Below are 15780 nucleotides of genomic sequence, written 5' to 3'. Positions count from 1 at the left end.
ATTATCGCTTGCACAGTGCTCCTTGGGATGTTTAAAGTTTGGGAAATCTTTTTGTATCCAAATCCGTCTTTAAACTTCTTCACAACAGTATCTCGGACCTGCCTGGTGTGTTCCTTGTTCTTCATGATGCTCTCTGCGCTTTTAACAGACCTCTGAGACTATCACAGTGCAGGTGCATTTATACGGAGACTTGATTACACACAGGTGGATTGTATTTATCATCATTAGTCATTTAGGTCAACATTGGATCATTCAGAGATCCTCACTGAACTTCTGGAGAGAGTTTGCTGCACTGAAAGTAAAGGGGCTGAATAATTTTGTTAATTTTGTTTTGTTTTTGTTAAAAAAGTTTGAAATATCCAATAAATGTCGTTCCACTTCATGATTGTGACCCACTTGTTGTTGATTCTTCACAAAAAAATACAGTTTTATATCTTTATGTTTGAAGCCTGAAATGTGGCAAAAGGTCGCAAAGTTCAAGGGGGCCGAATACTTTTGCAAGGCACTGTATTTGATACCGTTCCACTGATTTCATTCCAGCCGTTACCATGAGCCCCTCCTCCCCAATTAAGGTGCCACCAACCTCCTGTGACATACATACATATACAAAGGACACAAGTGAGCCACCCAAAACATAGGCTACGTACACACACACACACACACACACACACACGTCTGTAGTCCAAGGAGACAGTGTAAGATTGATATTTTTCATGTACAACACCAACACCAACTCTGTCTCCCTCTCTCTCTGTCTCCCTCTCTCTCTGTCTCCCTCTCTCTCTGTCTCCCTCTCTCTCTCTCTCTCTCTCTCTCGCTCTCTCTCTCTCTCCCTCTCTCTCTCCCTCTCTCTCTCTCTCTCTCTCTCTCTCTCTCTCCCTCCCTCTCTCTGTCTCTGTCTCTCTCTCTGTCTCTCTCTCTCTTTCTCTCTCTCCCTCCCTCTCCCTGTCTCTGTCTCTCTCTCTCTGTCTCTCTCTCTCTTTCTCTCTCTCCCTCCCTCTCTCTGTCTGTCTCTCTCCCTCTGTCTCTCTCTCTCCCTCTGTCTCTCTCTGTTTCTCTCTCTGTCTCTCTCTGTCTCTCTTTCACTCCCTCTGTCTCTCTCTGTTTCTCTCTCTGTCTCTCTCTGTCTCTCTTTCACTCCCTCTATCTCCCTCTCTCTCTGTCTCTCTCTGTCTCCCTCTCTCTCTGTCTCCCTCTTTCTGTCTCTCTCTCTCTTTCTCCCGCTCTCTCTGTCTCTCTCTCTCTCTCTGTCTCCCTCGCTCTGTCTCTCTCTCTCTTTCTCCCGCTCTCTCTGTCTCTCTCTCTGTCTCTCTCTCTCACTCTCTCTCCCTCTCTGTCTCTCTCTGTCCTCAGATAAAGGGCGTAACAGCATGGTGTCCACAGAGAGCGCGTCCTCCACCTATGAGGAGCTGGCGCGGGCCTATGAACACGCCAAGCTTGAAGAGCACCTGCAGCACGCCAAGTTTGAGATCACTGAGTGCTTCATCTCCGACAGTTCCTCAGACCAGATGACCACGGGCACCAACGACAACGCCGACAGCATGACCTCCATGAGCACGCCGTCCGAGACGGGCCTGTGTCGCTTCACCGCCTCGCCACCCAAACCCCAGGAATACGACCGCGGAAGACCTACCAACGTTGCCGTGCCCATCCCCCACCGCGCCAACAAGAGCGAGTGGACTGGCAAAAGTGAGTATCAGACCTGCGGTTGATTAGAATGATCCTGTAGGTCGGTCTAATGCAAAGGCCTCTAAGCATGGTTAGAGTGAACAGAGTGACCTTTAACAAATGTGCCTGATAAAGATGCTTGTCAAATCGTTATCTCTCCCTCGTTCTCTCTTTCATCCCCCCCATCCCAGGTGACTACTGTAACCTTCCCCTCTACATGAAGACAGACCCTTTCTTCCGGAAGCAGTCGGAGCTGCGTGACCCGTGCCCGGTGGTGCCGCCCCGCGAGGCCTCCATCCGCAGCCTGGCCCAGCGGGCGTACCACACCCAGGGCCGTCACATGACTCTGGACTCCTCCAAGCAGCAGCAGGCTCTGACTGTGGGCCACACTGGCCTGGCCGGCCTCAGCGCCTCAGGGGGAGCATCAGGGGGTGGTGGTGGTGTAGGAGGGGCGACTGGAGGGCCGTCTGGTGGTTCCAGCACCTCTTCCCTGCCCCAGAGGACTCTCACCATGCCCGGCTCCTCCTCTTCCTCTGCGCAGAGCGCTGCAGCCGCTACCGACGCAGTCGCGGGAGGAGACTCTAGAGACCCTCTGCTGGAGAGCAGCTCGTCAGGCCCAGGCAGACTAGAGAGACAGAAGCAGGCGGCTGGCGGGGCCTACTCCAAATCCTATACACTGGTGTAGCAGGAGCCACTGGCGTGGATGTTGGAGCCTTGGGAAGGGTTTAGGGGCCACACAGACACACGTACACACACCTGACTCCTGCACTGTCAGGCCAGAGGGGGGCCGCTCGGCAGGGGCCAGATTGGGCTTTTTATAGCACAGGGGTTTGTCTTCTTTCTGCCTTTTTTCTCTCTCTCTCTATCTGTTGTTTTGCATTACCTTCCTTGGAAATAACTTGCTAAACTCAATATCATTTTATATTTGTTTTTGCAAACATTTTTCCCTATCTCTCACTCTCCCACTATCCCTCTCTCTCTCTCTCTTCTCTCTCTCCAATTATCTGTTGAGACACCTCAGAACTTATGCACAAAATACTTTCCACGTGCACTTGTTTTTTTGTGTTTTTTTTTAAAATTCAGAACGGTAAACGATAAACCGAGATGCAGTTTCACATAAACCTGTCTAGATGTTTTAGGCCGTTTCACCTGTTTCTTTTCGCGTCTCTGAACGGAAAGTTCAGAGTTCATACAAAAGCAGCGCGTTGCCACGGAAAGTGTTTATGCATAAACCAACAACCTCGGTTGTCTGTCCTCTGGCCCTCCAAGAGCCATCCTGGTACGGACTCACACAAACAGGCAACAGACTGTCGTTTCCACGACGATGTTGGAGGAGCCTTGGGGAATTTTTCTCATGCAATTCGTGACACTGTATAGAGTGTTACTGACTATTTTATAGGACAACAGGAAACAGAGCGGGGGGGGGGGGGGGGGGGGGGGGGGGGGACAGGAATCGTCTTCATACGAAAGATGAATCAGAACTGTATTTTTTTTTTAAATGTTTGCTTTTCTCTTTTGGGAATATATAAACTCATGTGCATTAAAAGAGGTTAGAATGGATTTCACAGAACCGTCACGAGCCTGCGTGTGTGCGTGTATATGTGTAAATATATATGTATACATGTGGCTGGCACACACCTGCTGTGGACCTTTTTAATCAATCTGTATGCTGACTCCTTGGCGGAGGCCTGTGTTAAAAATACTCCTGTCCATTTGTTACTTGTGACAGTGGTTTGGGGACGATGACGTCACACTGTATGACATCACATGTCGGTCTCTCCCTTCTGGACTTTGGTTGGCCCGGTGTGATTGACACTGGCAGCGTCGCCTTGGAGATGACGGGGAAGATGGACAGAGCGAGGGAGTTGATTTGCCGTTCATTAGAGGCGCAGGGGTGAAATGACCACCCCTCCTCTTGGCCCCTCTCTGTCATTCTCTCCAGTCCCCTGAAGCAGGAAGAAAACCCTTTGTTCTATTGATCATGTGCGGGTTGGTGCCACACACCCCTTTCCTCCATACAGCCCCCCCCCCCCCCCTCTGTCTACCCAAACACTTCCAACCCACCACACCCCCATTCCTCCATACCTCCCTCCCCCTGTCTACCCAAACACTTCCAACCCACCACACCCCCATTCCTCCATACCTCCCCCCCTGTCTACCCAAACACTTCCAACCCACCACCCCCCCACCCCCCCCGTCCACACAGTCTCACTGTGACCTTCTAGCACACTCTGCTAGACAGGCAGACGTTTAATGACAGTAGTTTGGACTGACTGACAAATGGACTGCAGGCCAACAGACGGACAGACCAGCCTGGCAAAAGATGAACTCGACAGAAAGATGGATAAACAGATTACAGATTGAAACACAGGAGAATATAGAAACGCGATAATGCAGCGAACAGCGTTGGTTTGCAAGGAGAGATGGAGAGATAAGGAAGACAAAACATCTGTGTACGTGTTCAGGGAAGGATGAAAGAGGTGGCAGGTGGACATGAGTTGGTCTTATGAAATGAAGTGGCCTCAAGAATAAATCTGTCATCCAAGGCCCCCCCCATCCCAGGAAAATGTAATGATTGCCGGTTTCAGTTGGCGTTTCTTTTTTTCTTTATTTTCTTTATTCTAAACCCAAAGCTTAGCCCCATGACCCCCCCCCCCCCCCCCCCCCCTCCCCCCACCACAAAAAAAAATAAAATAAAACTGATTGCTCCCAATGTTTGCAATGGAAAATGTCACATCAGGGCTCTCGCAATATAAAAATGAAAAAATATATCATATTTGTTGTAAAAGATATGTACATATATATTTATATCTAAATATATCCCAAAATATATAACTGTTAAATAAAACAGAGAGAGATATAAAGTCATCGTAATTGAAAATATATGAAAATATAACTCATGAGACAATCGCTCAGTGGACGACGCCGCGGGTTAAGAGGAAGAGTGGAGGGAGAGGAGGACGGGAAACGGCTAGCACAACCAAGAAAGACAAAGAGAGATGAAAATGAGCGTTATAGCTACGGTATCTGAGGCCGAGTTTGCGGACGTGAACATTGAGGCCATGGCCTCGCGGTCGTTGGCCCCTCTGTCAGGTACGTCGGTAGCTACAGTGCAGGAACAGAACTACACTAAACATGCCAGTCAGGATGTAAACCTAAGTATCTACTGTAAGGAGTTAAGGCCCAGTGATGGGGAATACCTTAGCCAGTGAGGCTGGCTGCAAACTAATGCAGTCTATTTGCATTTTGTAAAGCTTGTGTCAGAATGGCTTGTGTGTCAGTGAACCCCATGGCAGCCCGTGTGGTTCATGTGTTTTAATAACGTCAGACCTGTAGTCGATTTGGTTTGGAGTTGCCTCTGGTGGAGAGTAGACGACACTGCGGGTAGCTTTGGGGTCAGAGTGGCTTTTGTGGTCAGTGAGGTTAAAGTGCATTCCTTGTGGTCAGCAAGACCCTCTTTTAAGTGTACCTGTAGAAAGGGGGAGGGACCTACAGATAAAAGAAAGATTTCAGGGAACCTTTAACCATTTATAAGCACTAGTTAGTGAGCGGTACGGTAGCTTCAGCACTGAGTCACAAGCTAAGGCAACATCCGTGTAGAGTTCAGTTTAGAGCCTAACCCTGGCACAACTAACCCTGGCACAACTAACCCTGGCACGTGGGGATTCAGGTAACAGTGGTGGGCCGTGCCACAGTGCCAGCCCACATTCTTATTGTGACCGTCCCCAAATCTACGGCCCTACTTCAGGTGTTAAGAGAGTGCAAATGGTAGACACAAATGTAACCTGTTGTATTGTACCTTCCCAAGGTGTGTTCTGTTGACAGCCTCCATGACGTCTCATGACTGAACTTAAATGAAGACAGCACATAGTGACCTCTGTGTCTTACCGTTGTCATTATGTCCGTGCACAGCACTCTTATTCCGGACATACATACAACTGTTATAACTGCTCGTAACTGACAACACTCACGCTCCTCCCCGCCTGTTGCAGACAGTGAACAGGACAGGAGAGAGTCCGCTAGAACCTTTCCTTTCCGTTGATATTAGTATGGTACCGTTTGTTTTGTTTTGGCGTCCTTGGTTATGCAATTCTTTTGAAACGGTTTGCTTTGAGACGACACGGGGGTGCCACGTGAAGGGGCAGGCCTGTTCAGCCAATTGAAATCAGGGACTCCCCTAGATCCAACCAATCCCAGGAAAAGCCGTGTGCATATTGGATGGGGTCAGGGATCAAACTCCCCACCCTACCCTGACCTTTACCCCACCTATTTGACCAATCAGACTCTCAGTTACACCTGGTAATAGCGTGCCCTGTGATCAGATTTGACCCACAATGTCTACTCCAGACCAATTTGATTGGGTGTGACCGGATGTGACCACAGATCCATTGCCAGGGCACATGTTAATATCAGGTCTCAAGGGGGTCTCAGATTCCCCCCTACCGGCACCTCCTGCCCCAACAGCATTGCTACCCCACTATTAAAGACTCTTGTACATAGCAAAGTGTTTTGTATAAATAAGTACTGTTTTCAACATCTCCAAATGAAACCAGGGCAACAATGTAAACTTTGATTCAAGTTATAACTTTAAACAGGAGAGGGTTAAAGAAAACTATAGAATTATAGTGACACTGCTTTAGAATTAGATTTTTGAATGGGGCAACAACAAACGAAATCCAGAATTGCTTTCACAATTGGTTCCTCTTTTTCAAGACGTTTTGCTTAAAATATTGATTTTCTTTCTTGTTCACTTTTTTTTTTTTTTTTTTTCTGTTGAGGAAAAACGGCATTGCATGCTCTGAATTATTTGTTGGTATAAAAATAAAGATGGAGAAACACATTTATGAAAAAGGGGTGAGGGGAAAAGCGTTTTAAAAAATACTGAGAGAGTTCTTAAAGTTTTATGGAAAATTTGCTTCAATTTGCAATTGCTTGTTTAACTCTACCGTTTTTTTTTCTTTTCTATGAAAACAAACAAAACCAGAAAAAGAGTACTCCAACACCTTGTGCAATAAAGCTATCTTTCTATGAGTCATATCTTCCTTTTTCCATCCTTTCCTTCACGCTGGATCAAGGGGTGTATTTATTAGTACATAATGTGGCAAAGCGTTTTGCCATGCAAAAACTTTTTGAACTAAAACGAGCAAGTTTTATTGAAAATTTCACAAGAATGATTGAATACTTGGTCGGAATAACCCAACGTGAAACTAGAGCAATTCATTACTTCAGCACTAGAGGGCAGTGCAACAACATAAAGAACGCCAATCCAGGATTACCCTGGAGTTTAATGGAGTGTGTTCAGTGTATGTTTTTTTTTCATTAGCAATCCATCTATTCATCTTTGAAATAGGATACATACTGCAATTACATACAGCACAATGTGCACCTTCTCACATGCTCGCTTACACACACATGCACACGCACACGCAAAGATACTCTCGCACATAATTATCTTCACAAATACACATATGCACATTTTTTTATTTATTTTTATTTTACCTTTATTTAACTAGGCAAGTCAGTTAAGAACAAAATCTTATTTTCAATGACGGCCTAGGAACAGTGGGTTAACTGCCTTGTTCAGGGGCAGAACGACAGATGTCAGCTCGGGGATATGAACTTGAAACCTTTCGGTTACTAGTCCAATGCTCTAACCATTAGCATATAAAGGACATATTATTCATATATATTCAGTTACATAGTATAAGACGGGATGTGTGTCATATTTAGTCCGTTCATTTTGTGTGTGTGTGTGTGTGTGTGTATGTGTGTGTGTGTGTGTGTGTGTGTGTATATAATGTCAAGTCAGTCTGTACTATTTACTTTGTTTTACTTAACACGCTGCGCAACACAGGTAACAGAGTTAGAGGAAATGTTTAGTCCTCTTGCTCTTTACATTTTGGAGAGGTCTCTGTCTGTCTGTCTGTCTGTCTGTGTGTGTCCCCCGCCAGTGTGTTTGTGTCCATCTGTCTGTCTGTCTGTCTGTCTGTGTCCCCCGCCAGTGTGTTTGTGTCCATCTGTCTGTCTGTCTGTCTGTCTGTCTGTCTGTGTCCCCCGCCAGTGTGTTTGTGTCCATCTGTCCGTCCGTCCGTCCGTCCGTCCGTCTGTCTGTCTGTCTGTGTCCCCCGCCAGTGTGTTTGTGTCCATCTGTCTGTCTGTCTGTCTGTCTGTCTGTCTGTGTCCCCCGCCAGTGTGTTTGTGTCCATCTGTCTGTCTGTCTGTCTGTCTGTCTGTGTCCCCCGCCAGTGTGTTTGTGTCCATCTGTCTGTCTGTCTGTCTGTCTGTCTGTCTGTCTGTCTGTCTGTCTGTCTGTCTGTCTGTCTGTCTGTGTCCCCCGCCAGTGTGTTTGTGTCCATCTGTCTGTCTGTCTGTCTGTCTGTCTGTCTGTCTGTCTGTGTCCCCCGCCAGTGTGTTTGTGTCCGTCTGTCTGTCTTGCAGAGCTCGGGTGGTGCGGGTGTGCTTCTACTTGGTCTCCTTCTTCTTCTGCTGGTACTTCCTGAACTGGTTCTGGATGGTGGCGGCAGCTTTCTCCACGGGCAGGGTGAGGCCGAGGGGCGCCGCTGCACACCCGTTGCTGCAGGCGGAGTCTTTCCGGTTGCACGTCAGGAGACAGGGCACAGCCAAAGTGGCAACAGCAACAGCCAACGTTGTATTGGGGAAGAGGTCCGAATTTACTGTGTGTAGCACACGTAGCAAGTACATAAGTAGTAAGGCACAAGTGGTTTGTAACGTTAGGGGTTATGAAGTAATGTAGCCTTTCAGCAAGCCTCTACTTTGGGTAGGCGATTCTACTACGTTGTTATCAATATAGATATATTGCCACGGAATGTCCGGGTGTTATAGATAAGAAAAACATAAATCCACACACTCGTATTACTGCTCCCGAAGTGTTTTGACGAGAAAATGATTTTTCGACCCCGTAACTGGGTTGCAATGAGGAAGACCCAGTCAAACCATTAAAACACTGTGTGAGCAGCATACCAGTGTACCAATTAAAAAATATATATACACGAATGATTTCCTCTCAGATCCATTTCCTGGGAAATGTTTTCGAGGTGTGTGCATTTCACTCTTTTAAACATCGTTTGGTCTCATTACTCACTCTTTCTGAACACTCCTAGGCTGTTCCTCCTCGGGCCATCGTACTGTAAACAAGAACACAGTGTGAACTGCCAAAGAAGCTTTAAAAAAAGACTATAATAAAACATTACAGGAAAAAAAAAAGGTGGTTAAAGGGGCAATCTGCAATTGAAACAACAACTATTTTGGTGAAAACCTGAGGGGGTTGGTGCCGGAGAAAAGTAACCCCTTGGAAATTCATTGACGGAGAGCTGTGGATGCAAGGACTGGCCATCCATTACATAAAAAGTATAGTTTTAAGCATGTTTGGAGGCTATACGGTGTCATTTTTACATTTGTTTTATTTTACAAACTTGGGGTAGAACGAGCTTATATTCTGAGTTCTCATGGGGTACAGGCAGTTGAACGACGCTCACGAGGCATTTACAAAGTTATTTTCTTCCAGAATTGATGGTTGCGTATAATTTATAAGTACCAAAAAAACTGGATGTACGCACCAGCAAAACTGCAGGTTACATCCCTTTCACTTACACACACACGGGCACGCAGCACGCAGCACACGCTCGCAAACAACACACGGGAAATGCTCGGCTACTGCGGGAACGCCCTGACTGTCCACCTCCTGTTTGCTCAGTGTATCGGGTCATTCTTCACAAGCCATTCCAAGGAAGACAGACAGACTTGCAGACAGGCAGCTATGTGTCCCCATAGCTAAGGTCATGTAGCGAATGTCATTCCGTAGAGGTGTTTCAGTAGCCAATTCGGTAAATGTTGGTAATTGACCCTTGTGTGTTTCAGCACTACAATAACGGGTGGCCCGGAGGCATTGAAAAATGCTGTGCGTTGATGGATCCAAAAACGTGTTGTTAACTAGCTGTTCGTGGTGTAATTCTGTCATCGCCATGGCATTGAAAAGGCTAAGTTATGCAGTCCATCCTTCTGCCAGTACGCTTTGGTCTCTCTGTGTCAGAATGACTTTGGCGCCCCCTATCGCATCTGAGTATGGCAGACTAACAAAAACTAGGCACCTCAAACATAATGGTTTCATGAGATTTTCATGACCTTATTTGTAATAAATGTCTGGGGAAATTATACTTAGCACTGTCAGATACCTCTAGTCTGTTATATACCTCCATTCCCCTGTACATTTGTTCAGTTCATTATATCGGCAGATTGCTATCCCTTCCACCAGAGATCACACAGCTACAGCTGCACATGTTCTTGACAGAACTGTGGGCCTTGACCTTGAGCAGAACCACACACACTACCTCTCCGATCTCCGGTCTGGGTAACGTCCGTCTGCAGACACAAATCCCCTCAATAGGGATTACAGGTACCGCCTGCTGGAGAAGGTGAAGCCTGGGATTGGCCTGCCTGTCTGTCTCTCTGCTGTACCTATTGGCCTGTATCAATTGAGCTGAGGCCTTACATCGTGTCGGTCAGCAACCATTCTTAAGACATTTGAGGTCAGGCTTTTCAAAAGCGAAAGGCTGCTTCTGTCTTGTTATTGTAGCGCCACTTTCCATTGTTTCTCATGAAACAGTTCTCAGATAGCCTGTAGAGCCATGTTTCCTTGTACACGGCTACCATCCCCCGCACCCTACTCTTAATCCCAGTCCCAGCCTGAGCCGTCACTGCTGCTGTAACACATGACTACCTGCTGGCTGGATGTTGAGCCGGTCCTCGGTCAACGTTAGCTAATTCAAGAGCGTGCAGTGGGGCGAGAAATTGACTCCTCCTCCTCCACAGCAGTCACCTCAGCACAGCGCGTCGTGTTGCGACGTCAACGAGTCAAAAAAACGCTAAACGAGGACGTATCCGACATGGCTTGAAATCTGAGTGGTTGTTTCAGTTGTGAGGTCATGCCACAGGGGAGGCATGTTTCCGGGGAGGGTGGGGTGGTGTTAGGGGTGTGGTGCTGGCGGTGGCAGATGGTGGATGGGAATGTTTGAGGGACTGACCTCTGCTGTTGCGCTGCTCCTCCTCTTTTGGGACACATGGTGCACCTGCCAGGGCAGAACCTGGGTCACCACGAAAGGCAAGGGAGGATCCCTGCGCGCAAACCGCACTCCAATCTGGGATAGACATGGAAATGATTACATTTGCGTGTGCGTGTGTGTGTGTTCCTGAACTTCTTGTTTACCTTAACGTCAGTGGAACACTCTTGTCGTGTGCGTGCATACTGTGAGAGAGAGAGAGAGAGAGGGCGGCAATTTAACCATGACTATTTGTGTGTGAGATAATTAAAGCCTCTTCAATCGGTGTGTGTGTGTGTATGTGTGTGTGTGTGTGTGTGTGTGTGTGTGTGTGTGTGTGTGTGTGTGTGTGTGTGTGTGTGTGTGTGTGTGTGTGTGTGTGTGTGTGTGTGTGTGTGTGTGTGTGTGTGTGTGTATGTGTGTGTGTGTGTGTGTGTGTGTGTGTGTGTGTGTGTGTGTGTGCGTGCGTGTGTGTGTGTGTGTGTGTGTGTGTGTGTGCGTGTGCGTGTTCATCCAATTACATCAAATCCCAAAGTGAAACGATGAGATCAAGTTGAGTATTGACCATCAGTTCCCTCTCTTTTTCACGCGTACAGAACACTAATCAGGACAACTTCCTCAATATTTCTTAATTAAAAGCCCTCACTGTGGAGAAAGCTGTCTAAGATATTCGTGCTCACGCGAAAAAAAAAAACTTATCAGACAGTATTGACATAGCAATGGCTGATGGGGATCCTGATAAACGAAATGTAGCATCGTAGCGCCATAGATATTACATACGTGGACAACTCTTTTGGATACTCCATTAGGACATTTGATGACGCTACTTAGACAGCAGCTTGAAGCCTATCAAAGCCTATCAAAGCCTATCAAAGCCTATCAAATGTGCAATACAGTGGTACAAAGTCAAATATACAGATCGAATGGTCTCCAGAATGCATATCGAACTCCACGAGTTGGACCAGCTGTTGACAGCATGTAAAAGTTATCGATAGACATGGGCTTACCTTTTCAACTACCCTGACCACCATGTACATGGCAGTTAGCATTGTAACTATCATCGTGACAACTCTTCCGTGATGCCACGGGATAGGCCCGCCGTGATACTGCTTATTTCCCTTATTTCCTCAGTCCAGCCGCGGAAGAGAGATCAGGTACACGCTGATAGATCCAAACAGTCAGTGGAGTGTGCTTTGCAGGAGGTAGATGGAAAACACACACACACACACACACATTCTCTGCCAAGGCAGCCTAAGACCAATAAAGAGCTTGGCGGTACAGAAATAGAGAGGCGGTAATCATTTCCTCTACGCACGACTTTTCGTCCCTCTGGTGTGCCCTCGCCTCCTTGACAGTCAGGGAAGCTCTATATTCTCTGGCCAACCCAGGTGGCAAACAAATCATCTATCATAGAAGAAAGTCAATAGGTTAAGTCAAACAGGCCAATTTACATTCATAGTGGGGTTGTTGGATGGACCTCTTTGATTGGGCATCCGGGTCGAGCAGATGCCAGGCTGCCTGGGGTCAGATGTTATGCTACAGGCGAGGAGCAGCTAGAGCATAGACGACGCAGTGGCCAGGGATTTGTGTTGATCAATGAGATGACAACGTACGTTCACCCACTCAAAAGAAATACATCAGAAAGTTTGTTTGCGTTTTTCCCAATGTGTTATCACCGTGCTTTCAACCAACTGAAAGCACAACCAAATTCCAATGTAAAAACTATGTCTGATTTTTGGATTGGCTGTCATCGAAATGTCCATCGCTATGCTTTCAACCGTTTGAAAGCACAACAGCGTTCAAATGGGAATACACATGTCAGATATTTTCTTTGTTTATACAACAAGGTGAATGTGTTATCACTGTGCTTCATCTAATAGCACAAACAAACGCCTGGATTGCAGTTGAGACTACATCAAAACTGGATGGTGCTTGTGATCAATGCCGTTGGAGATTCTGTGCAGATTATTAAAGCCATTCTGAAGATCTCCACGTACCTGCAATCACCTCTGCTAGCTATCTTGAACATGCACACTTTCTATAGGTAGCCTAGCGGGTTGCCTAGCGAGTAGAGCATTGAACTAGTAACTGAAAGGTTGCGAGATCGAATCCCCGAGCTGACGAGGTAAAAATCTGTCGTTCTGCCCGTGAACTAGGCAGTTTAACCCACTGTTCCTAGGCCGTCATTGAAAATAAGAATTTGTTCTTAACTGACTTGCCTAGTTACATAAAAATATGATTTTATAGGAAGAAATGCATAGTTACAGCAACTTCAAAATGTGGCCATGGGTGTGTTACTCATGTTAAGGTTGACTGTTACATTTGTTTGGAAGCTAGTCATAACTTTAGGCTATTTTACTGTATTACAAAGGTAATATTGAATTGTGTTTGGGTGACAATGCAACCAAATATCAACATTTAAATGAGATGCATCAACTACTGCTTGTATAGATCCATCTGAGCCACTGGCTTAATCCCATTTCTATCTTCTTTTTTTTTTGGTTGAGTTGGAGATGTGAATCCAACATACAATTTGTTAACTTGTCGATAAGTTACATGGCAATTTATTGTATTTGAAAAGTGATATTTGATTGTTGTTTGGTTGACAACACTGGGCACAGCACTTCATTTTAACGTGGATAATTGGGTAATATTTGATTGAGACCTTGATCAATGAGATTATAACCTATGTTCACCCACTCAAAAAGACATCACAGCCAAATATCAACATTTGAAGGAGATGTATCTTCTACTTGGATAGCTCCATCTGCCCCACTGACTTAGTCTGGCTTTAATTCCAGTTTGTCTACAAATGAATAATTGATGCGAAGGATTCACGTCTCCATCTCAACCAAAAAATCTAAGGTAGCCCTTTCCTGCAGTCAATGACCAAAAGCGCCCATTTTGGCCTCATGTGTGGAATGTGATTATTTCTATTATGAGTATTTCTCATAATGTCATCATTCTTCTTCTTTTTTACATTTAAACAACGAAAATCCTGTTTCTATGTCAGACAGTTTTGTTATATTTCAGTCTTCTGTGATGTATATAAAGTGTATATAAAGTGTAATATTGGGACGTAAACTCAAAATTGAATACATGTAACTCTATATATGACATGGAACAGGTGTCTTTTTTTTTGTAAGCCCATAACCATGTGTGTGCGTGTGGTGTATACTTTTGATTCAAAGTAGATTTGTATAAGACTATCAAGAATCACTCTGTGTGACCCTGATTTAGCCCACTACAGTAAAAGGTTAAACCCAGCTAAATTCAAAACAGCACTGTTTTTGAGAGCTGTAGCAACACTTTTCCTGTTGTGCAAAGCTATAAGCTATATCTTTTCAAAAATCTGCAGTAGCAAAGATGATCTATACTCTATACTGACCGGGGAAGCCCCCATTCTGTTATAGACAGAATCCTGTGACGTGACAGACCAATCAGGACTCATCTTTCGGCATGGCCAACCACCCCATTATCTAAGCCAATAATGACTAGCTAGGAGAGACATTTCATTCTCCGGTAAAGCTAAGTGCTTTCCCCTGTGCTAAACTAGGCTCATAATTTAACATTTGAATTCATATTTACGGATCACATACACGTTTGTAATTATGGCACATGAAAGTTCACATGTTCAAGAATGAATTTCAAAAATATATATACACAGTATCTCACAAAAGTGAGTACACCCCTCACATTTTTGTAAGTATTTGAGTATATCTTTTCATGTGACAACACTGAAGAAATGACACTTTGCTACAATGTAAAGTAGTGAGTGTACAGATTGTATAACAGTGTACATTTGCTGTCCCCTCAAAATAACTCAACACACAGCCATTAATGTCTAAACCGCTGGCAACAAAAGTGAGTACACCCCTAAGTGAAACCTTTGAAAACTTTTGAAAAGTGCCTTCCAAAAGTATCCATCCCCCTTGGCATTTTTCCTATTTTGTTGCATTACAACCTGTAATTGAAATGGATTTTTATTTGGATTTCATGTAATGGACATGCACAAAGTAGTCCAAATTGGTGAAGTGAAATGAACAAAATGACTTGTTTCAAAAAATGATAACAAATTTCAAACTGAAAAGTGGTGCGTGCATATGTATTCACCCCCTTTGCTATGAAGCCCCTAAATAATATCTGGTGCAACCAATTACCTTGAAAAGTCACATAATTAGTTAGATTGTACACAGGTGGACTTTATTTAAGTGTCACATGATCTGTCACAGGATGTCAGTGTATATATATACACATGTTCTGAAAGGCCCCAGAGTCTGCAACACCACTAAGCAAGTGGACCTTTCCAAACAGCTCAGGGACAAAGTTGTGGATAAGAACAGATCAGGTTTGGGTTATAAAAAAATAAACGAAACTTTGAAAACCCCATGGAGCACCATTAAATCCATTATTAAAAAATGTAAGAATTATGGCACCACAACAAACCTGCCAAGACAGGGCCGCCCACCAAAACTCACGGACCAGGCAAGGAGGGCATTAATCAGAGAGACAACAAAGAGATGAAAGATAACCCTGGAGAAGCTGCAAAGCAGCACAGCGGAGATTGGAGTATCTGTCCATAGGACCACTTTAATCTGTACACTCCACAGAGCTGGGCTTTACGGAAGAGTGGCCAGAAAAAATTACATTAATTAAGAAAAAAATAAGTAAACACAAAAGGCATGTGTTTTTTCCATCTACGTAACATTGCAAAAATCAGAAACTTTCTGTCCAAAAATTATGCGGAAAATTAATCCATGCTTTTGTCACTTCTAGGTTAGACTACTGCAATGCTCTACTTTCCGGCTACCCGGATAAAGCACTAAATAAACTTCAGTTAGTGCTAAATACGGCTGCTAGAATCCTGACTAGAACCCAAAAATTTGGTCATATTACTCCAGTGCTAGCCTCCCTACACTGGCTTCCTGTCAAAGCAAGGGCTGATTCCAAGGTTTTACTGCTAACCTACAAAGCATTACATGGGCTTGCTCCTACCTATCTCTCTGATTTGGTCCTGCCGTACATACCTACACGTACGCTACGGTCACAAGACTCA

At 45.1% G+C, this 15780-nt stretch overlaps 2 protein-coding genes across 5 annotated transcripts in view; one reads left to right on the top strand and one right to left on the bottom strand.

Annotated features, from left to right (window-relative positions):
- LOC110503487 (Down syndrome cell adhesion molecule-like protein 1 homolog) overlaps positions 1–6701 on the top strand; it is a 296025-nt gene extending 289324 nt beyond the window's left edge. For all 4 annotated transcript variants that reach the window (XM_036961298.1, XM_036961296.1, XM_036961297.1 and 1 more), the window contains exons 33-34: positions 1354–1689; positions 1860–6701. In XM_036961298.1, coding sequence (XP_036817193.1) covers positions 1354–1689; positions 1860–2353 — 830 coding nt within the window. In that variant the 3' untranslated portion in view covers positions 2354–6701. The remainder of the gene's footprint in view (positions 1–1353; positions 1690–1859) is intronic.
- Positions 6702–8029: 1328 nt separating this feature from the next.
- On the bottom strand, positions 8030–11952 carry LOC118944093. The gene is made up of 4 exons (XM_036961957.1): positions 11732–11952; positions 10710–10823; positions 8771–8813; positions 8030–8342 (listed from the first exon to the last, which is right to left on the bottom strand). Exons 1-4 carry the CDS (start codon positions 11783–11785, stop codon positions 8131–8133), a joined length of 423 nt encoding a protein of 140 aa, XP_036817852.1. The 5' UTR covers positions 11786–11952; the 3' UTR covers positions 8030–8130.
- Positions 11953–15780: the final 3828 nt, after the last annotated feature.

This window comes from Oncorhynchus mykiss, chromosome 24 (assembly GCF_013265735.2).
Source record: "Oncorhynchus mykiss isolate Arlee chromosome 24, USDA_OmykA_1.1, whole genome shotgun sequence".
In the NCBI taxonomy this organism is placed as follows: domain Eukaryota; kingdom Metazoa; phylum Chordata; class Actinopteri; order Salmoniformes; family Salmonidae; genus Oncorhynchus; species Oncorhynchus mykiss.
Note: the sequence above shows the minus strand (reverse complement) of the source record. Positions and strands in the feature narration are given on the sequence as shown.

Coding starts and splice junctions, on each gene's coding strand:
- LOC118944093 (XM_036961957.1), bottom strand. CDS start 11,785: ATGATAGTTACAATGCTAACTGCCATGTACATGGTGGTCAGGGTAGTT. Junction 10,824..11,731: donor TGGTCAGGGTAGTTGAAAAG/GTAAGCCCATGT, acceptor TGTCTATCCCAG/ATTGGAGTGCGGTTTGCGCG. Junction 8,814..10,709: donor GGAGCAGCGCAACAGCAGAG/GTCAGTCCCTCA, acceptor TCTTGTTTACAG/TACGATGGCCCGAGGAGGAA.